Raw genomic sequence first — 22,526 nt, forward strand, 5'->3', positions numbered from 1 at the left:
TACAAACTTCTAAAACTCAAATGCAAAGACAAAAAAGATGAAAAAAATTGAAATAATATCCAAGAACTGTGGAACAATTACAGTGGTGTAAATATGCATGATGGGAATACCAGAAGGAGAAGAAAGAGAGAAAAGAACAGGAGAAATACTGGAAGAAATCACGACTAAGAATTTCCCCAAATTAATGTTGAACACCAAAATGCAATTTAAGGAAACTTAGAGAACACACAGAATAGCATAAAGGCTCCAAAAACTACACTGAGGAATATCATATTCAAATTGCAGAAAATCAAAGATAAAAAAATTGAAAGAAACACCTTACCTATCAATAGAGGAGCAAAGAGAAGGATTATAACTAATGTCTTCTCAGAAACCATGCAGGGAAGAAGAGAGGAGAGGGAAATATTTAAAGGGCTCAGAGAAAAAAAATGACCACCTAGAATTCTGTACCATTTAAGTTAGATCTTCAGGCCAGGCGCAGTGGCTCACGCCTGTAATCCCAGCACTTTGGGAGGCCAAGGTGGGTGGATCACGAGGTCAGGAGATCGAGACCATCCTGCCTAACATGGTGAAACCCCGTCTCTACTAAAAAAATACAAAAAAATTAGCTGGATGTGGTGGTGGGCGCCTGTAGTCCCAGCTACTCGGGAGGCTGAGGCAGGAGAATGGCATGAACCCAGGAGGCAGAGCTTGCAGTGAGCTGAGATAGCACCACTGCACTCTAGCCTGGGTAATAGAGCGAGACTCTGTCTCAAAAAAAAAAAAAAAAAAAAAAGAAAGATTGATCTTCAAAGATGAAGGAGGGATAGAAACTTCCTCAAACACAAGTTGAGGGAATTTGTTGCCAGTAGACCTGCCTTGCAAAAAATGTTAAAAGCAGCTCTTTTAACATAGGAAAATAACATCGATCAGAAACCTGGATCTACATGAAGAAAGGATGCATCAAAGAAGGAATAAGTGAAGGTAAAATAAAAACTTTTCCTTTTTTTTTTTTGAGTTGGAGTCTTGCTCTGTCACCCAGGCTACAGAGCAGTGGTACGATCTCGGCTCACTGCAGCCTCCGCCTCCCAGGTTCCAGCGATTTTCCTGCCTCAGCCTCCCAGGTAGCTGGAATTACAGGCACGCACCACCACACCTGGCTAATTTTTGTATTTTTTGTAGAGACAGTGTTTCACCACGTTGGCCACGCTGGTCTCGAACTCCTGACTTCAGTGATCTGCCTGCCTCAGCCTCCCAAAGTGCTGGGATTACAGGCGTGAGCCACTGCTCCTCGCCTATTTTTCTTATTCTTAATTGAACTAACATATAATGGGTTGTTTGAAATAATAATAGCAACAATATATTCTATCATGTATTCTTTTATATATTATATACATATGCTTATGTGGATGTAAAATGACAGCAATGATATAAGGGATGGGAGGGAGGAATCAAGAATACTTTGTTATTATAAGATACTTGCACTACCTGTGAAAAAGTATAGTGTTATCTGAAAGAAGACCAACTAATTTTTTTTAAAGACACATAATGCATATGCTGAGAAGAGAGAGAAAATGGGATCATACAGAAAGCTCAATTAAAATGACAAAAGGCAGAAAAAGTGTGAAAGGTAAAAGTACAAACATAGAATAAGGGCAATAAATAAAAAACAATAACAAATATAGTAAATACACCAAAGAAAATACCAAGATTGTGAGAATCAAAAAATAAGTCCCAATTGTATGTTGCCTACAACAAATCTACTATAAATAAAACAACACACATAGATTAAAAGTAAAATGATAAAGAATGGCCTTTACCAAGAAAAGTTAGATCTATCATGCTAACACTAATCAAAAGAAAGTAAGAATAACTATATTAATTTCTGACAATGTAGACTTTAGATCATGGGAATTTTTAAGGGATCAAGAGAGCATTACATAATGATTTTTTAAAAGTCTATTTTCCAAAAAGATACAACAATCCTTAATGTGTATGTGCCTAAAAAAAGCATAAAAATGCATGAGGCAAAAACTGATAGAACTGCAAGGAGAAATAAATGAACTCACTGTTATAGTTTGAGTCCTCAATAGTCCTCTATCAAAAATGGGCAGATCCTGCAAGAGGAAGCTCAGTAAGGACAGAGTTGAACTCAACAACACCATCAATCAACTAGACATAATTGACATCTATAGCCTAATTCAGTCAAGAACAGCAGAGTACACATTCTTCTCAAACTCACATGGAACATTCACCAAAAGAGACCACATTCTGGGCCATAAAGCATACCTTTAACAAATTGAAAAGAACAGAAATCAGACTGTGTGCTCTCAGAACACAATACAATTAAACTAGATTCAATAACAGAAAGATAGCTAGCTGGGAAATCCCAAAGTACGTGGAGACTAAACAACGCACTTCTAAATGACACAGAGGTCAAAGAAGAAATCTTAAGAAAAAATGTTTTTAAATTCCCAAAGTAAATAAAAATGAAAACAGAACTTATCAAAATTTGTGAGATGCAGCAAAAGCAGTGCTTCCAAAGAAATTTATAGTACTGAGTGCATATATTAGAAAATAAGAAAGATCTAAAAGCAATCATCTAAGATTCTACTTTAAAAAACTAGAAAAAGGAGAAAGTTAAATCCACAGTAAGTAGAAGACATAATAAAAATTATTACAGAAATCAATACAATTGAAAACAGAAAATCAATAGAGAAAAAATAAATAAAACCAAAAGCTGGTTCTCTCAAAATATCAATAAAATCAATGAACCTTTAACCAGGCTAAGTGAAAAAGAAAAAAGGCACACTTTACCAATATCAGAAATGAAAGTGGGGATATAACTATAGATCCTATGGATATGAAAAGGACAATAAGGAATAGTATGAACAATTCTATGCTCATAAATTCAATAAGCTGGATGAAATGGACCAATTCCTCCAAAGACATACTCTGCCAAAATTCACATAAGAAGAAATAAACAATTTGAACAGGTCATATCTATTAAAGAAATTGAATCAATAATTAATAATCTTCCCAAACAGAAAGCACCAGGCCTAGGTGTGTTCACTGATGAATTCTGACCCACATTTAAAGAAAGAAATTATACCAATTCTCTACAATCTCTTCCAGAAGATAGAAGCAGAAGAAATACTTCCTTACTCATTCTATGAGGCCAGCATTACCCTAATACCAAAAACCAGACAAAGACATTTAAGAAAAAAAGGTATGGCTGGGTGTGCTGGCTCATGCCTGTAATCCCAGCACTTTGGCAGGGCTGAGGCAGGTGGATCACCTGGGGTCAGGAGTTCAAGATCAGCCTGGCCAACATGGTGAAACTCTCTCTCTAAAAAAAAAAAAAAAAAAAAAAAAAAGAAACAAAAGGTACTGATTAATAGCTCTCATATGACCATATGCAGGAATTCTCAACAAAATAAAGCAAATCAAATTCAACAATGTATAAAAAGAATTATACACCGTCATCAAGTAGGATTTATGCCAGTTATGAAAGAGTGGCTCAACAAATGAAAACCCATTAACGTAATCCATCATATCCATTAGCTAAGCAAGAAAAATCACATGATCATATCAATAGATGCAAAAAAAGCACTTGACAAAATCCAACACCCATTCATGTTACAAATTCTCGAACTAGGAATATATGAGAACTTCCTCAACTTGATAAAGAATACCTACAAAAATCTTGCAGCTAACATCATACTTAATGGTGAAAAACTGGAAACTTTCCCACTAAGATCAGGAACAAGGTAAAGATGACCCCTCACCACTCTTCTTCAACATTGTACTGGAAGTCCTAGCTAATGAAATAAGACAAAAAAAAAGTATAAAGATTGGAAGAAAATAAATAAAATTCTATTTGTTCATAGATCACATGATTATCTATGCAGAAAACCTGAAACAATGAACAAAAATTTCCTGGGACTAATAAACAATTACAGCAAGGTTATAAGATGTGAGGTCAATATACAAAAGTCAACTGCTTTCCTATATACCAGTAACAAAGGACTGGAGTGTGAAGTGAAAATCACAAGACCATTTACATTAGAAACTCCCAAAATGAAAAACTTAGGTACAAATCTGACAAAATATGTATAAATTCTGTATGAGGAAAACTACAAAACTCTGATAAAAGGTATCAGAAAAATTATTTGACATTCACGGGGAGTAAGACAATATGGTCAAAATGTCAGTTAGTCTCAACTTGATCTATAGATTCAATGCAATTCGAGCCAAAATCCCAGCAAGTTGTTTTGTGGATATTAACAAACTCATTCTAAAATTTACAAATTTATATGGAACAGCAAAAGATGTGGAATAGCTAAAACTACCTTGAAAGAAAACAAAGGTGACTAACACTACTCGGCTTCAAGACTTTACATGAAGTCATGGTCATCAAGACAGTGTGGTAGTGGCAGAATAACAGACAAATAGATCAATGGAAGCAAATAAAGAGCCCCAATATAGAACCATACGAATATTGCCAACCGATCTCTGACAAAGGAGCAAAGGCAATAAAGCGGAGAGGAGTCTCTTCAGCAAATGTTTCTGGAAGACCTGGACACTCACATGCCAAAAAAAAAAAGAACCTAGACACAGCTCTTACACTTTTCACAAAATTAACTCCAAATGAATCACAGACCTAAATGTAAAACACCAAAGTAGGCCAGGCGTGGTGGCTCCCGCTGTAATTCCAGCACTTTGGGAGGCCGAGGCGGGCAGATCACCTGAGGTCAGGAGTTTGAGACCAGCCTGGCCAACGTGGCAAAACCCTGTCTCTACTAAAAATACAAAAATTAGCTGGGCTTGGTGGCAGGTGCCTGTAATCCCAGCAACTGGGAAGCTTAAATAGGAGAATCACTTGAACCTGGGAGGCAGAGGTTGCAATAAGCTGAGATTTCACCACTGTACTCCAGCCTGGGTAACAGAGTGAGACTCTGTCTCAAATAAATAAGTAAATACACCAAAGTATAAAACTCATAGAAGATAACATAGAAGAAAATCTAGGTGACCTTTTTGTCATGGTGAAGACTTTTTAGAGAAAACACCAAAGGCATGACAATGAAGGAAATAATTGATAAGCCAGATTTGAATCAATTAAAATCTTCTAGGACACTATCAAGACAATGAGAAGACAGGCCACAGACTAGGAGAAACATTTACAAAACCCATATCTGATAAAGGATGATTATCCTAAATGTATAAAGACTCTTAAAACTCAACAATAAGAAAATGAAATGCTGGATTAAAAATGCGCAAAAGGCGTGAACACCTCAGAAAATATACAGATGGCAAATAAGCCTATGAAAAGATGCTCAACATCGTATGTCATTAGAGAATTGAAAATAAAAACAAAAGTGAAATACTACTCCACACCTATTAGAGTGGCCTAAATCCAGAACACTGGCAACACCAAATGCTGGTGAGGATGTAGAGAAACAGGAACTCTCACTCACTGTGGTGGGAATGGAAAACGGAACAGCCACTTTGGAAAACAACTTAGCAGTTTCTTACAAAACTCAGCATACTCTTACCATATGATCCAGCAATCATACCCTTTGGTATTTACTCAAATGAGCTGAAAACTTACGTCTACACGAAAATTGGTACATAGATATTTATAGTAGCTTTAATCATAATTGCCAAAACTTGGAAGCAACCAAGATGTCCTTCACTAGGTGAATAAACAAACTAATACACCCAGACAATGGACTATTAATTCATTAAGAAATGAGCTATCCAGCCATGAAAAGACATGGAGGAACCTTATATATTAAATATTAATATATTATATTAATTATATTAATATATTAAAATAAATATATATTGAATATATATTACTCAGTGAAAGAAGCTAATCTGAAAAGCTGACACACCCTATGATTCCAACTGCCTGACATTCTAGAAAAGCAAAACTTCAGAGGCAACAAAAGGATTGCTGGTTGCCAGGGGCTGGGGGAGGAAAGGATGAACAGGCAGAGCACGGAGGACTCTTAAGGCAGTGAAATGACTCTGTATGATACTACAATGGTGGCTAAATGCCATTATGCATTTGTCCAAACCCACAGAATGTATAACATCGAGAGTGAACCCTAATGACAACTACAGACTTTGGGTGATGATGACGTGTCAATGCAGGTTCATGGATTATAACAAATGTACCACTCTGTCGGGGGATACTGACAATGGAGGAGGTTGTATGTGTGTTGGGGGTGGGGGTGCAGGAGGTATACAGGAATTCTCTGTACCTTCCCCTCAGTTTTGTTCTGAAGCTAAAACCGCCCTAAAAAATAAAGTCTATTAAAAATATTTCATGAACTAATATATACTAATATATACTTTCTACTTCAGTCTATTTTTATTTTCTCTTTCAACACATTTTGGCCACCTCCTATTAAAGTTTTAACTTGACCACCCATTAATGGGTCCGATGGAAGTTGTCAAAGCAGTGCTCTAGGGCGGTGTCTCCTGCTGACCTATGGAATCTAGCTTCTCCCCACAGACCACCTGCTCCAAGAGCCACGCTCAGTCCACTCCCAATCACTTGCTCAAAGCAAGATGGCTTCCTGGCCCCTGGCAGTACCTGGAGGGAGGGTCTCCATGCTTTGTGCTTTCTCTTCTCCATTGCTGTGATGAAGGTCTTTCTTTTTAATGGGGTCAATTTCATTCCAGTCCTCCTAGGGGAACAAAGACACTGAATGAGTTGACTGGTTCTTCAAGCACACCTTCATTCATCAGTTCAATACATACCGAGTCTTAGGAGAGTAACACTTGGCCCTGGGGATGCACTGATGAGCAGGAGGGAGGGCACATCTTAAAGACCCCACACACCAGAAATTGTTAGGGAGTCAAGATGCAAGGGGAGAAAAGTATAGACATGACCTTTCCCAAGGGTTTGCATTTCTCTCTTCATTTTATATTTGTATTGCTTATCTGTGGGAAGGAAATACTCCGAAAACTCCCAGGGCTTTGGGGATTTGTGAGGGTGGGGAAGCGAGATAGGGAAAGTGGATTAAATGAAATAATTCTAGAGTGGTTAAATTAAAACTATTAAAATGCAGGTAGCTCTCCAGACATCTTAGGTGGTTTATGGACATCTTAGGACCAGACTCTCCCTATGGGCTCCTTTGAGCTCCCCTCAGAGAGTGTTAAATGATTTAATTCCACTGACTAACACAGGAGCAGGGGGTAGGGCCACCAAGCTTTTTCTAGGGCTTACTCTAATAGGACTGCCAATGAAACAGAGATACATATTAAGGACTCAATGTGAAAACAGAATAAGATATAAGCTCTGGCAGAATTTATTCAACTCATCTGGGCAAACAATTTACTCTAATTTATCAACATTAAATCAGACTAAATAACAACTGCACGACCACAGAGCTAAATATATTTTCCACCACTGGGAATCTGATTTCTGTGACTAAAATAAGAAAGGTTTCTGTATATAACCCAAATCAGAAATAACCCATGGCTAGTAATTTTCCCACCAGACTCCTGTGAGCCAAGCATTGTCAGTTGGCCATTTTCCTGAGCAGATGCGATTAGGCTGATGCGCAACAGTAATCCCTCCCTGCGGGGCGGGGAACCCAGCTCTCCCCGGGGTTTATTCCACCAGCACTCCTCTGGACCAGCGCAGACTGCGTGCTGCATGCACGTTCACCACTGGAGACGTTTTGGTTCTTTACTTAAAATGTAAAGTGAGAGCTGCAGAAGGGTAAACCTCAGGGCCTGGGCCAAATGACACATTTTTTCCAAATGCAACTTGCTTTGCCAATAGTCTGCATTTTTACTCAAGAGGTGCGGTAATTAGACAGAAACTGTGCCTAAGACTCCCCCATCTCTTGGCCAGCTTTTGCTTCCGTTGCTTCTCTAATGAGGCGATACAGCTGGGTTTATCACATCAGGGCTGCCATGAAAATGGCAGGAGGGGAAGAACTGTAGCCTTGGCAGGCTGGTGAGAGAAACCATTCTGCAGCCGGGGGGTCCAAGCCCCACCCACCCAGCAGAACGCCTTCCTGGCCTTTAAGTGTCCCATGTACTTTTGCAAGTCTCACCCCACGCTGCAACAAATGTATTAAAATGCAGCTGTATCCCAATTTAAATAATTCTTACTGCAAAAAAGTTTTGAAAAGATGTATTTATAACTTGGCTTTTGAGATTACTTGGCTATAAAGAAACTTTCAATTTACTACTGGCACTGATTCTGTGGGAACCCTGGCAGACAGGCAACAGTGAGAGAATTTAACCCACCAACTGGCTTTACAAAGTAAGGAGATACGTGTGAATACTAAATCAGCAAGTAATGAAATTACCACAGTCACACTCTGCAGACTTTTAATGAAGTATTAATCTTTATTTTGAGGCTTGATTGTAGCACTGTGGCTGATAATTCCCACCTCTCAACCCCCCACCCCAGCATCTGGCCTCCTAGGTACACCAGCTAATGGATCAAATCATTTAAACTTGTAGCTGAATAAAATCAAAAGTGAACAAGCCAGTGGGGCTGGTGACTCTAGCATATTTTCTACATGTAAAAATAAAGTCATTATCTGTAGTCATTATCTGACATTCATGCAGGTCAACCATCAGTGTTTTCCCAGAAAATAAACTTTTTTTGTGCCCACAAATAAGACTGATTTGCCCACAGGTAACACTCCTCACCCTCCCTTCTTCCTTCCAATCAATGATGCCTACTATAAAACTAGTGCAGGGTGAGCACTCCTCAACCTCCCTTCTTCCTTCCTATCAACGATGCCTACTATAAAACTAGTGCAGGGTGAGTTCATGCCCATATAATTAGGGCATGACAAGGTACCAAGCAGATGGAACAAGCCCTGCCATTTACGAATACCTACTATGCACCAAACATTGAGCATAGACCCTCTCTCATTCCTGCATTTTATAATTCCTGTCTTACAATGAGGACACATAAAATAAGATAGGCTAAGCAATTTGTCCAGGTTATGCAGCCGGTAAAAAGCTAAATCTGGCCCTTTATGTAAGTCAGAGTGGGAATGACAGGCTAGGGCTCGATTTAAACTAAATTAAAAGAGCCTGATTCTCAAAATGTCATAAAAACCCAAGAACACATTTCTAGGAGGTCACTCACATAGGACTGTTTTGTTCTGGACTTCCAGGTCAAAAACTGCAGATTATCATCTTAACTACCTGCTCCTACAGTAAAAATGGGGAAGGGGAAGAGGAGCCCCCAAGGAGGAGGAGGGGGAGGACAGTGAGGAGGAGGAGGGGGAGGACAGGGAGGAGGAGGAGGGGGAGGACAGTGAGGAGGAGGAGGGGGAGAGGGTGAGGAGAAAGAGGGGAGGGGGGGGAGGAGGAGGGGGACAAGGAGGGGGAGGAGGCCGAAGAGGAGGGGAAGGAGAAGGAGGGGAAGGAGGGGGAGGGGAGGACAATGAAAAGGAGGAACCACCATGGTGGCTGCTGCCTAACACAGTATTTATGAGGTGCCAAGCCGCAGTCTGGACACTGCACATATGCTCGTCTCCCTGCAATGCTATTACTATTCCAATTTTACAGGTGACGAAGCCAAGGCACTGAACGTTTAGTGTTCGTATGAGGCTGGATCCACACCCTGGGGAGCTCAGGGCTGGAGTTCATGGTCTCAGTCATTTAGCTGTACTGCCTCTAGATAAGATAGCTTCCTCCCTCCCCCAACTAAATAGCCAAAGTTCAATTAAGACATTGTACTAACCGTTCATCTCAGAATATGTCTGGTCACTAGTAATAAATTCCTGCAAAGATGGCTGACTAGGTTCACTGTCTGATGGAGCACCCACACTCAACCCACCACTGGTCTGTAGACGCTTGTCTTGGCCCACTCTCTTCTCCCCACCCCTACCGAGGGCCTTGGCCTGGTATTAAGAAAGTCAGCTCCTAGAGACACAGCAGGGGCCAGGCATCTTGGCCTGTGCTATGCAAAGACACCACAGACAAGTGTGGGGAACAACGGCCCAGAGACACACGCCACGCGTAGAACAGGGCCCCCAGGAAGGCTGTACATGGAAGTGGTACCTCGGTGGAGACCTAAGGGAGGCAAGAAGGAACAATGGGGACTAGCGGTGGTGGGTGTACCAGACAGATGGAACAAGGGAAAGATCAAAAACAGGAAGGCATGGAAGTGGCTGGATAGTCTGACACCTGTATTCTAGAAACATCACTGTGGCTATAAGGTGGGGGCAGACTAGAGGGCACAAGAGAGCCCAGGAGGCCATTTCAGTAATGCAGCAACGGGAAGATGGCATGCTGGAGCCAGTCCAGGTCCCAGAGGGACAGAGCGGAGACAGGTGCAACTAGGAGGGGCTGGCAATGCAGCAGGAGGAGTGCAAGGGGGAAGAAGAATCAAAGATAGCCCAGGTTTCTGACTGCAGCACTTCCTACACAGGTGTGATGTCCACCGAGAAGAAATACAAGAAAGTTGCTGGGGAGGGTAAGAAGCAATGCTAAGAAATAAAGAGGAGTTTGGTTTGGAAATGATGAAGCTACTGTGAGATACCAAGAGGAGGCATCTGCAAACAGATGGAGGCACAAATCTGGGGTTGCGAAAAGGCCCCGGGTAATTAAAGCTACTGGTGAGCAGGAGGGAGACCACCCAGGGAGGGTGAGGTGCCAGTGCAGGGGAGAGGAGAGGCCAATGCTGCAGGGACAAGTAGGAAAGGAGGAGACCCCGCATGACACGTGGGGAGTAGCACTGGCCTCAGAGCCAGAGCCCTCGGTTCCAGCCGTGCCTCTGCCAACGGCAGTGGGTGTCGGAGTCCAACTTCTCTAAGATTAGGAGGCTGGGCTCAATGCCTCCTGCACAGCAGGTCCCTGCCTGCCTGGTGTTCTTGTGTAGGTGATACATTCAGTTAGCACTTGGGGGTCTTTTACATTTGCTACCTGCTTCGCCCATGTTTGATATCCAAAAAGATTTCAGGTTCTTTGAGGGTAAGGAAAGCTGTCATATTCCTTCTGTATCCTTATGGTACCAAGTGCGCTGGTGGCCTTACAATAGTTGCTCAATAATAAATGCAGCTGAAAAAAAGGAATCTTCGCCCTACTTACTCAGATTGATTGTATCGGCTTCGCCTACTCTGCAGTGGAAGCTTTTCGTTACAATCCCCCTCCCATACATTTACATACATTATAAGACTTATTTACACTAGCGTCAGTGCCGCTCAAAAATGGAAATGTACTGAATGCAAATGTATGAAGAAGGCTCTTGCACCCAGTAGCCACTGGTATTCTGGCTGTGCTACCAACAGATCTGTGTGTTTTCTCCCTTTTAAGGGGAAAACGATGCAGTGACAGACAGGTCCTCTTTTTAGTGACAAGTATAAACTGCTGAGATTAGACAAGTAATGATGTGGTTTATGCTGGGTCAAAAGTTGCAGAGAATTCAAAGCCTGTGATCTTGTAAGCCCGCTTTGATTTCCCAGGATGCAGACCCATCTCTGCTTTGTTTCCACCACCCTCAAAGGAGGGATGTTGACAGTGAATGCAGAATGATTACCCCACAGACAGACGGTGCTTCAGGAAAGTGTGGACAATGGAGGGCTCAGCAGCTCTGACCAAATACTGCATTCCATCAGGGAAGTTTAACCAGAGGTCTAGGATGCCCTGTCAACCAAATGAGAAACACGGGACAGGAGAATGCCGCTGCCCTGCCTGGCATCACCCCTTAGTCTAGAGTGTTGGATGCATCCACACGCAGCCTCTGGAAAGACCTAGATGCCCTAAAGTATGGCGCTGCGGTCTTCTCTCCCTTTGTAAATGGAATCTGGGCCAGATAATGAGAACTCTAATTCTTCTCCTACTTACTAACTTACCCCAGCTGGTAGTGATTATTGTTATTAGACATTTTAATCTGGTTCAAAATTCTGTATCCTAAAACCTCAAAATATGTATCTCCCAAATTGTTCTTACAGATGCACACAACAGAGGCACAAATGGAATTAAACCAGGCCATGAGTGCAATCAGATGGGAATCCATGGCTGAGCAACATCTACTTACCTGCCATAATCAGAGAGCACAGCAGCTCAAATTCATCCTATTTCTAAGTACATAAAGTAGCAATGACATCTAAATACTATGACACTATTTTCAGAAGCAGTAAACCCAACAGGTGAGTTTATTAAATAGTTATGGAAACTAATTAAGTGTAAATATCGGTTTCGTTGTTAATAGAATATTCCCAGTATACTCTGTCTCTGACCCAAATAAGAAAAAAATAAGAAGTGTTCTTGGCTCAGTTGCCAAAGGCAAGTGTTCAGGGGAGTGGAGGAGGAAAGGCGCCATGGGGATGAGGAGGTACAGTCGCTGGAAGATGAGCAAGCCCCTTAGGCACTATTGATCAAATCTATGTGTGCAGGGCACTGTGCAGTCCAACCATTCATTTCCCAGAGGATTGGAAAAAAGGATCCAGAAGGGCTACATGACTTATCAACTGCTGCAAAACTCAGTAGCTTAAAACAATAAATGTTTATTACCTCACACAGTGTCTGAGGGTCAGGAATCTGAATGGATCTGGCCCATAATTTCTAATGAGGCTGCAAAGATTTTGGCCAGGGCTGCTGTTCTCTGAAGGTTAGCCTAGGGCTAGGGTCTGCTTCTAAGATGTGTAACTCACATGGCCAGGAGGCCCCAGTTCCTCAATGGGGCCCATCCAATAGGGCTGCTTAAGTGTCCTCGAAAGAGGCGGCTGGCTTCCCCAGTGAATATGAGGAAGAGGGCACGTACAAGAGCAAGGGAAATACCATGATGCCTTTTATGGCCTAGTCTTGGAAATCACTCACTGTCGCCCTGTCTGTTCTTTAGAAACAATGAACCATGTCACCATGTCCAGCTCACGTGAAATTGGGTTTGGTGGAGCTGAGACCAGCCTCCAGTTTTGAGAGGAGGATAATAAAAAATTGGTTAATATTTAGAATATCCTAAAACCACTACATTTATCAATGCCATAAGGCTTGCTAGTGGCAGAGACTGCTGCACCTAGCCAGTCATTTGTGTGGGGCAGGAGTGGGGGCAGGGGCTGTGAGGTGATGGAAGCTCAAGAATTGAGTCACAAGCAGCAAAAGTCTGTGCAGCAAAAATGTAGCTTCATCTCACGCTGATGTCTTACCCATGTCCAATATAAATACAATTACCACCTCTGGTAACATTTTTGAATTATGAAACACCACTAAAATAAACATGCTTACATACATAAAACTAGATAATAACAAAGAATAAATGTTATGTATATTGCTAAATCATCCAAAGCTGCTTCCATATAATTTAAATGGCAAACATCATATTTGTTAACAGAGATATAAAAATATTACTGCGGGAGAAAACAGAAAATAAATGGGCTGTTTTTAATCTCTGCTTACTGAAATATATGTTGTCACTGTTAAATTATTTCAGCTGACTAGACCATATGGTCAGAGGCAGATTAAATTACCAAAAATACTATCTGAATGACTACTTGATTTCCTTCTCATTAGTTGTCTAGTTTTCACTGTTATTTGATGACTTTTCAGTAATTACCACTACAGCCAATCCACACAGCAACCCTCAAGTTTTGGGGAAAAAAACAGGTTGCCAGAAATTTTTAAATGATGTAATAATTTATATTTCACAGCCCATTTCTCAAAAGGTAAGACTAAGCTAAGCTGCCAAGCTAAGACATTACAAACTAATTAAAATACTGTTTACTCGAAAGCAAATTTTTACAGAGTAGACTTGTTTCCCGCTAAAGACCAAGACCTCCCCTGATCAAGCATTTTCCCTACAAAGTGACCCATGGGAGAAGCAGAAGGACTTATTTCTAATTCTTCAAGGTTGGTGTTCCACCAGGGTAGTGTAGAGAAATAATCTTCAGGTCTTCTCACAAGAAGGCAAAAAAACTTTTACTTTCCAAATAGGCTGGTGTGACCTATTAATAAACTCACAAATTTAATTTTAACTCACTGGGAAAGGGTCCTGAAAAAAGAACCCCAGAGTTAACTAGGTGATTTCATCTGGATATCTGTCTCCTCCAAATCTCATGTTGAAATGTGATCCCCAATGTTGGAGGTGAGGCCTGGTGGGGGTGTTTGCGTCATGGGGGCAGATCCCTCATGCACGGCTTTGTGCTCTCCCCATGGTAAAGGAAAGAGTTCACACAGCTTCGATTGTTTAAAAGAACCTGGCACCTCTTCCCCTCTCTCTCTTGCTCCCTCTCTTGCCATGTGACACACCTGCTCCCCTTCACCTTCTACCATGATTAAAAGCTTCCTGAAGTCCTCACCAGAAGCAGATTCTGTTGCCATGTTTCTTGTACAGCCTACAGAATCGTGAGCCAAATAAACCTCTTTTCTTTCTAAATTACCCAGTCTCAGGTATTCCTTTATAGCAATGCAAAACAAACTAATATACTAGGCTAGTAAGATCACTCTGAACCATGGCAAAAGTTCTCTTAAAACCAGAAGCCTGTACTGTGTAAAACACTGGTATCTATGCATTTATAAAAGAGATCAGTTTTTGCTTCTTAATAAAAATTCCCATTGAAAGCAACAACAGTTTGGTTTACAAGAAAGAGTGGTATCTTTCCTCTTACTCATCATTAGAATAGAAAGGGAACGTAATATATACCCTAGAGACCAAAGACAGGCTTCATTCAGTCTCTCAAATATTTCTGAAGCATGTTTTGTGCCCCATGTAGCAGAAGTAGCCATGGGCCCTCCTAGTTTCATCACCTAGGGAGAACAGGTAAAATACAGGTAGAGGAGTAAGATCAGCCTACTGGAAGCTTTGAAAGCTCCAGCCCAACAGCTCCCAAAACCTTTACTTAGGCAAGAATCGAAAGATATGAAAGGTTTAAGAATGAGGACCTGGGTAGAGTACAGAGTGAGGAACAAGACAGAAAGGCCAAGTTTTGGATTTCCCAAGGCCTGTTCCTGCCCCGGCCAATATAATTACAACTTTAGGGAATGGGACCCAGCCTTGGGGGTTTTTCTAGAAGCTCCCAGGCAGTTCTCAGTGTTCAGAACCACTGGCTTCATCCATGCATTTCCAGTTTCACTTTCACTACTCCAACTTAGTTCATGAAACTCAATGCTGTGAAAATGAGAGGAGGGCAAATTTCTATTTTGGATTCAAAGTCACAAACTGCTTTATACATACTCCACTTGCTCACAAATAATAAATATGTTATGATAAAGGTCACCACTTCACTTATTTTACTGTGTAAACTCAGAGAAAAACAGGCTGGTGGGGAATAACGTGGGGCTGCTCAACATTTGAGAACTGTAACAATGACTTGTGCTGAAGTCATGAACTACAATCACATAATTATTAATTCTCAACCATTTAACTTCTCTAACAGGCAGAAGAACTGGTGAATCATCCTGCACATTCATTCCATGCACAGTCGGTCAATTGCCTTCATTTAACAAAAATCTTCCTATTTAAATCCCTATAGCTACGCACAGATGAAATGGCCATCAGTGACCCAGCCAGTTGAGTCTAGAACCTCTGGGCATAGAAAATGCAACTAGGAATGGTTTGCAAATGCATTGGCATATCCAGTAAATCCTGGTCTTTCTCTATGACCTTAGGCAACTCAGGCTGCTTCTCTGAGCCTCAGTTTCCCAAGATATAACATGAAAATGTAAGAACCACTCTATCCGATCCCCTATGAACTATAAGGCATGACACAAGTTAGGCATTAAGTCCCATCATTGAGAACATTAAACTTGCCTTCTTCCAATCTGCGGGTCCAGCCTTTACTCCTCTTCCAGTTACTATTCAGGGCTACTAAACTTCCCTTCCTCTCCATAATTAACTCATTCAACAACTTGTTTACAAATTTATGCATATTTTACTTCTGTGGTCTTCCTCTCCCAAACCCATAACTCTCATCTAATCATGAGAAAAAACATCAAACAAACCCCAGACGAGGAATATTCTAAAAAATCCCTGACCAAGCCTCCTCAAAACAGTCAAGGTCATCAAAAAAAAAGGAAAGTCTAAAAAAGTGTCACAGTAAGAAGACATAATCACTAACTGGAATGTGGTATTCTGGACAACATATTAAAACAGAAAAAGAACACTAGGGGATGTTGTAAAAAATCTGAATAAAGTGAGAACTTTAGTTAATAACATATCAATACTGGTTCTTTACAATAAATGAATCATACTGATGTAAGATTTTAATAACAGGGAAACTGGGTATGAGATATATAGGAACTCTGCACAATGTTCCCAATGTTTCTGTAAATCTAAAACTGTTCCAGAAAAAAATAAAATTGTAAAAAATTACAAAAATGTGTGCATAATCCTATTTACCTAAAGGGAAAGCAATTACACTGAAAACTCCTGCGCCAACATCTGTCAGTCATGTATTTCTAGGGTGCCTGTTCATTTTTAATGGAAATTTTAAGCCCTCTCGCCTCCCTCTTTGTTCAAGAAAACTCAGGTACAAATCTCTTGATAAATGCTCACTCGAAAGCCAATCTTCCAATAAGAATAATCAGCTCAGCTCCGGGAACATGAGGGGCAAGGCCTCAGAGGAATCTATTCCACACCACCATCCTCTCTTCAAGAGCTGCCAGACCATCATCCTAAACGTTTATGCTCAGCAGAGAAGACCTAAGCAGAAGGCAGCTCAGAGAAAGCGAGCACAAGGGATGCCACTCGCATGCAGCTTTTCCTCATTCCTAGGTCTAAATAAGAGTTTATGAAGCAGGTCAGCTCTTAGCTCCTGGGGATAACTTCCCATTCCTGAAGGCAAGAACAGCAGGTCCTTTAAGAGATGATATATAATTCTAGCCCTAAGTTAGCTGAGCGCCCGACACTTTAAGGAGTCTTTTATGGCTCCATTTTCTAACACTTGCTCCGAGTCCACCGCCTCCCCAGTCAGGGGGTGGCACACAAAGCCCTCTCTCAACTGCAGCTCACTTCTTGTTCTGGGTTTCTCAACCACAGCTGAAGCAGGTTCTTTTACTTTAGAAAAATGATGAATTTCTGCACACTGGACTAGAAAATGTCTCTTTACAAAAAAAGGGGGGGAGGTATTTCAGAAAATTACTTCCCATGTGATTTATGTAAAAATCCACTGTATTTTAAAAATTTAAAAATAATCATTGCCAATAGGTTAAAAAAAAAAAAAAAAAGGTGGGAGGAGAGAGGTGAAACCCTCAGGCAGCACTTGGTGATGAGTGGCCCAAGGGCCACAGTGGAGCAGCCGCAGGGAGGCCAGCAGGAGGCAGCCTCATCAGCCGGCCAGGCTGCAGCCCTGCAGATTTCACACCCCTGCTGCTCCACCGCCCCTTCCTCCCATCACCACCGCGCTCCTCCACGCTCAGCAGCTCCCTGACCTCCATGTCAATACCCCTGCAAGGCTGCTTTCCTCCCCACTTCACCTCAGCTCATGAGCAGGTCTCACAGAACTAAAGTGCAATGCTCCTTGTCACCAGTAGGTGCCACCATCTCCCATGACCATCTGGTTAAATCCTTCCCATGAGGGCCTAACTTCCATACAACTGGTTCCTTCCTAGACCTGCTCTGTAACCACTGAGTCAGAACTGGCTCCGGGCTGGGAGTGATGGCTCACGACTGTAATCCTAGCACTTTGGGAGGCCAAGGTGGGAGGACAGCTTGAGCCCAGGAGCTCAAGACCAGCCTGGGCAACATGGTGAGACCCTGCTTCTAGAAAAAAATTTAAAAATTAGCCAGGTGTGATGATGCACAGCTGTAGTCCCAGCTACTTGGGAGGCTGAGGCAGGAGAATCACCTGAGCCCTGGAGTTTGAGGTTGCAGTGAGCCAGGATCACATAATCGCACTCCAGCCTGGGCAACAGAGTAAGAGACCCTCTGTCACCCCCCACCACCAAAAAAATAAAACGCTTGACTCTGTTTTGAAGAGCATCCCCAAGAAAAAAAATATGAGTCTCAGAATGATATGCAAAGAGCCCCAAGAGGGCTGAGGGTTACAAACAAAATGGAAAATTTGTAATTAAGCTTCTCCCTGACTTATCTCATCTCAAATCATTACAGAGTTGGAAATTCCTGGCAGTACAGCCCAGGTACAGCCAACCCAAGTGTGAGTGAGAGGAACTAACGCTTATTCAACACCCACCCCAGGCCTAGCACTAGTATGTTCTCTCTTTTACTCCTCACGACTCCCCCACTACAGCAATTCTCCCCCAGTCTGAGGTTCTGTGTACAGCAATTACCCCTTCTCTTCAAAGGGAGAAACCTCACACTTCAGTTGACTTCTCTTTGGGGACCATTAGAATTGGATCTGGATTTTGGGAAAAGGGAAGAAAGCAGGGAAGTCGGGGGAGAGGAGAGGCTTTCCCAAGCTGCCCTGGGGGACAGCAGATGGCAGAGACCAGCACATCACACCCACTGGTCAGAGCAAGAAGAGAGAGACAAGACATGTCCGTGTGCTCACTGAATCCCTGGAGTCTACTGTCCTGCCGCCATCTCTCCATGGCAAGGCCAAGGCTGTGCAGCCTCTGGACTGATAAAGCAGGTGTTTGAAAAAGGCCTGATAAATCCTTTCAAAGTTAGTAAAATGATATGACCCACATGGGATATTTAGAAAGATGATGAAAGTAGCCAGAGATGAGAAACACCATGTGAGGCACACCATGCAAAATGTGTGCTATCTGCACCCAAGAAAAAGAAACTCACGAGTCACTCTGTGGGGAGGAGTGTCTGAAAAAGTTTCTAACAAATGAGCAATACATAAGGACTGTATGTTTCTTTTTATTCATTTAAAATGTAGATTTTCTCATTAACATTTTCTTTGCTCAGGGTTCAGCAGCTATTAGCTGTGTGACTATTACCTCAAAACCCTATAAGGATTGTCTTAATCTATTTTTTCAAAAGGTCTTTTTTTTAATTAATTACAAATTCTTCTTTCACAAAGGATTTGTGTAGAGGACACTGTTTAGCCTTATTAGCCCACTTTAAAGACAGGTAAACACAGGGGTTAAGGTGGTTCATACAGTCCCATCGAAGCCCAGACTCCATGTCAACCTGATCCAAAACAGTGGTCTTTCCACAGTTGCAAGCTCTTAGAAGGTTATTTCAATCAGATCACAGTAGCTGAGCGGAGCACGTTCACATCATGCCTAATATGAGTGACCTACAGCAGGACTCCACACAGAAACCTCCAGCCCTGTGGGGCATCTACCAGCCCTCTCCAGGGGCTGTGGCTACTCCGAGGGCCTCCCTCCGTCTCGAGTGCTGCCCTGGGACAGGTTGACCAGTGCCACCCAGGGACAAGCTGTGAGATCCCCTACCTCTGGCGCCACTCATTTGTACGTCCATTCTCTCCCTTCAACAGCTGGGACATTCTCCATACTATCTCAATACTTGGCATCACAACACAGGCTGCAGATGTCTCACTACCTTATTTTAAAAGCAAAAGGACACAGTGTAAATTAAACCTTATCGGAAAGCAACTTGGCTTGGCACCCAACATCAAGAACTAGAAAGCGACTGAAAATCTTTAAGCCAAGAAATCTCACTTCTGTGAATTTATCCCAGTGAACCAACCTAAAATAAGGAATAAATCTTATGCACAAATACTGCAGCATTATTTATAAGAGAAAAAACAGAACTTAGAACATTCACCAATACAAGGTTAGTTTCTGTTAACAGCCCCTTCAAAGAATACTATGTGCCCATTAAAATTATAAAGATCACATAGCCACATGCAAAATGCTTACGTTAAATGAAAAAGCAGGAGACAAAGTTTCATGTACACAATGAAACAACTATATAAAAATCTGTATCCATATGGATTAGCCTGGAATGAAAGGCACTGGAATAAAAATGATTGTGTTAAGAGTGGAGAATGATGAGTGTTGGCTCTCCTTCTCAAAATTTCATGTTTTTTAATTATCTTCATGAATTGTTGAATAGTTTAAAAAATTTAGCACAGACATGTTAAAGTTGGAACTTCGACCTTACGCAGTATTTCACATCATTAAGGGATCTTACCTGGCCGGAGATTCCAAATGCTGCCCAAAGCCACTACAGGAACGTACGGGGCAGGAGACACAAAAGCTGTTTCTAGAAACAGATGTGAGCTGGCCTCTGCTTTTAAGGTTTGGGGTCCAGGCACTACTGTAGAATCTGAGGTGGCCTCCCTTCTCCCTTGGAATTAGAAAAAGGGCCCAGAGGCCGGGCGTGCTGGCTCACACCTGTAATCCCAGCACTTTGGTAGGCCTAGGTGGGCGGATCATGAGGTCAGGAGATCGAGACCATCCTGGCTAACATGGTGAAACCGTCTCTACTAAAACTACAAAAAATTAGCCAGGCCTGGTGGCGGACGCCTGTAGTCCCAGCTACTCGGGAGGCTGAGGGAGAAGAATCGCTTGAACCTGGGAGGCGGAGGTTACACTGAGCCAAGATCGCACCACTGGACTCCAGCCTGGGCGACAGAGTGACTCCGTCTAAAAAAAAAAGACAAAGGGCCCAGAGAGCACCATGCTGTCCCAGGCAGGAAAGAGAGCGCATGATCGGATGCAGTCCGCCAAGCCTGCTGAGGGGCTCATCTCCTCTCTGTACATCACTTTCTCTACTGAATCTTTGCTTTCTCCAAGAAACGGGTCAAACACCAAAGTGATCTTGTGCGCTTATGACCCCTGTTAGCAGTAAATGTGTACAGGGAACCCGGGTGCTGACAGTGCATCTATGGGCAATCACACACACAAGGAGAGAAAGCAAAGCACTGGCCTCTACTGGGTACTTCCCCATGGGCCCGACGGCCCTTCTGCCCCCAACCCAGAACATGGAAATAACAGCGACAGTGATGCCACCTTCACAGAACTGGCATTTACCAGGGATTTTCCACGTGCCAGGCATTGTAGAGGAGCTACACGTGTGCAGTTGCAGTTACGTATGTGTTCTTCACAGTATCTTTGAGGTATGGTATTAATACCCCTTTTATTAAAAAAAAGATGACAAAACTGAGACATCCCTCCCCCAAAAAGAAAAAACAAAGTCAAGGGCAGGGCACACAGATAATAGGCAGTGTATCCAGTGTCACATCAGGCCGTGACTGGCCCAGAGTCCAGGCTCCATCCACCACCCCCGGCCAGTTCTGGGACAGACAGACTGACCCCGTGTCCATGTGGTTGGGAAGGCTAAATCCAGTAAGCTCATTGACACCAAGTGATTGGCACAGGCCTGGCCCACAGCGGCCAAGACAGTCAGTGGGGACTGTCCCTCTTTCCTCTTAGCTTCCCCGGTCCAACTTTGGAAAACAGTAATTTTACCAAGATCTACTTTTAAAGGTTGCTTCTCCTTTCCACACACTTCATCTCACTTGATCCTGATGGGAAAGCGGAAAGAGAGTGAGCTGCTGTGAGCAGCTCAGGCTTCGAAGGCAAATTCAAATTCCTGCTCTGGAGCTTGTAGCAATAGGAACCTGATGTGGAGGAATTAAATAAAAGAACATATAGGATGATGCTAGCAGTGGCTGACACACAGAAGGCTCTCAACAAAAACTGAGCCCAGAGCCACACAACCGCCTGAGAATTTACACCGCACTCCCTCATACAGCTGGAAACGCTAAAGCAGGAGAGACCGCCGGAGTGACCTCATCCCACGCTCTCTGATGAGCAACAGCGCTGCAAACAGTCACTTCTCATCTTGCCACTGCACCTCAGCCCCACGGAGCCCATGGAATTCAGGAGTGGCCAGTGGCCCACAAGATGTGCCCACTCCATGGAACTTGTTCCAAGTGGGGCCTGGATCTCACCTCACTGCACATGAAGGTTGGGGAATTTAACAATTCCTTTTGACAAAAGTTTGTTGTTGTTGTTGTTGTTTTAATGCACAGTTTCAAAGAACATGTTTACCTGATTCTTATCTTTCTGTAAGCCAAAGATTTACGTGTCCACTGACTTAGAAATGCAGGGGTCAAGGAGAACTTTCCCCATCACCCTCTGAAGGTTCACTGAAAACTCAACTCGAAAAAGTCAGATTAATTAGAGAAAAGGCATATACATTGATTTAATGTGTACACACAGGAGCCATCAGAATGAAGACCCAAAGTTACAAGGGAAATTGTCCATTTTTATGCTTAAGCTCAACACAGTAGGGACAGTCATGTGGAAATATGACTGGACAAAAAGGGTAGGTTCCAATGCTAACAGACCGAGTGGGGAAGGCCAGCAAGGCCTGTCCGTCTAGATTTTTCTCAGCCTCTCTGAGCAGCATTCCTTCATTCAGGGTTGGGGCAAGACCCTCTCTGGAATGGAGCGGGGGGTCTTATGTCAAACAGGTAAGTCACATACTGTTTTTATAAACAGTGTTTACATAGCAAGGCAGAAGGAAAGTTAGAGCTGCATTTTCAGGGTTGATGGCTGGCTTTGGGGAAAGCAAGTTCTGGTTCCTAGGACCTGTTTTAGGGAAGAGGGATTCTAGCTTCTATGAAGGGATTCTAGCTTCTATGGGCAGTCTTGGGGAGAAGGAGACTGGTAGCTGGAGGGCAGGAGAAAGTGAAAAACTTTTGCTTCTGAGGCCTTCATTTTGGGATATTGTT

The 22,526-nt window shown here is 42.5% G+C and overlaps 1 protein-coding gene across 1 annotated transcript in view; it reads right to left on the reverse strand.

Moving 5' to 3' along the window:
* The window catches only part of GALNT2 (polypeptide N-acetylgalactosaminyltransferase 2), a 216,511-nt gene that overhangs the window by 98,050 nt on the left and 95,935 nt on the right, over positions 1 to 22,526 (reverse strand). Inside the window, exon 2 of the mRNA XM_024247364.3 lies at positions 6,584 to 6,677. Within this exon, the coding sequence (XP_024103132.1) occupies positions 6,584 to 6,677 (94 nt within the window). The remainder of the gene's footprint in view (positions 1 to 6,583; positions 6,678 to 22,526) is intronic.

The sequence above is a fragment of the Pongo abelii genome, chromosome 1 (genome assembly GCF_028885655.2).
Source record: "Pongo abelii isolate AG06213 chromosome 1, NHGRI_mPonAbe1-v2.0_pri, whole genome shotgun sequence".
Classification (NCBI taxonomy): Eukaryota; Metazoa; Chordata; class Mammalia; order Primates; family Hominidae; genus Pongo; species Pongo abelii.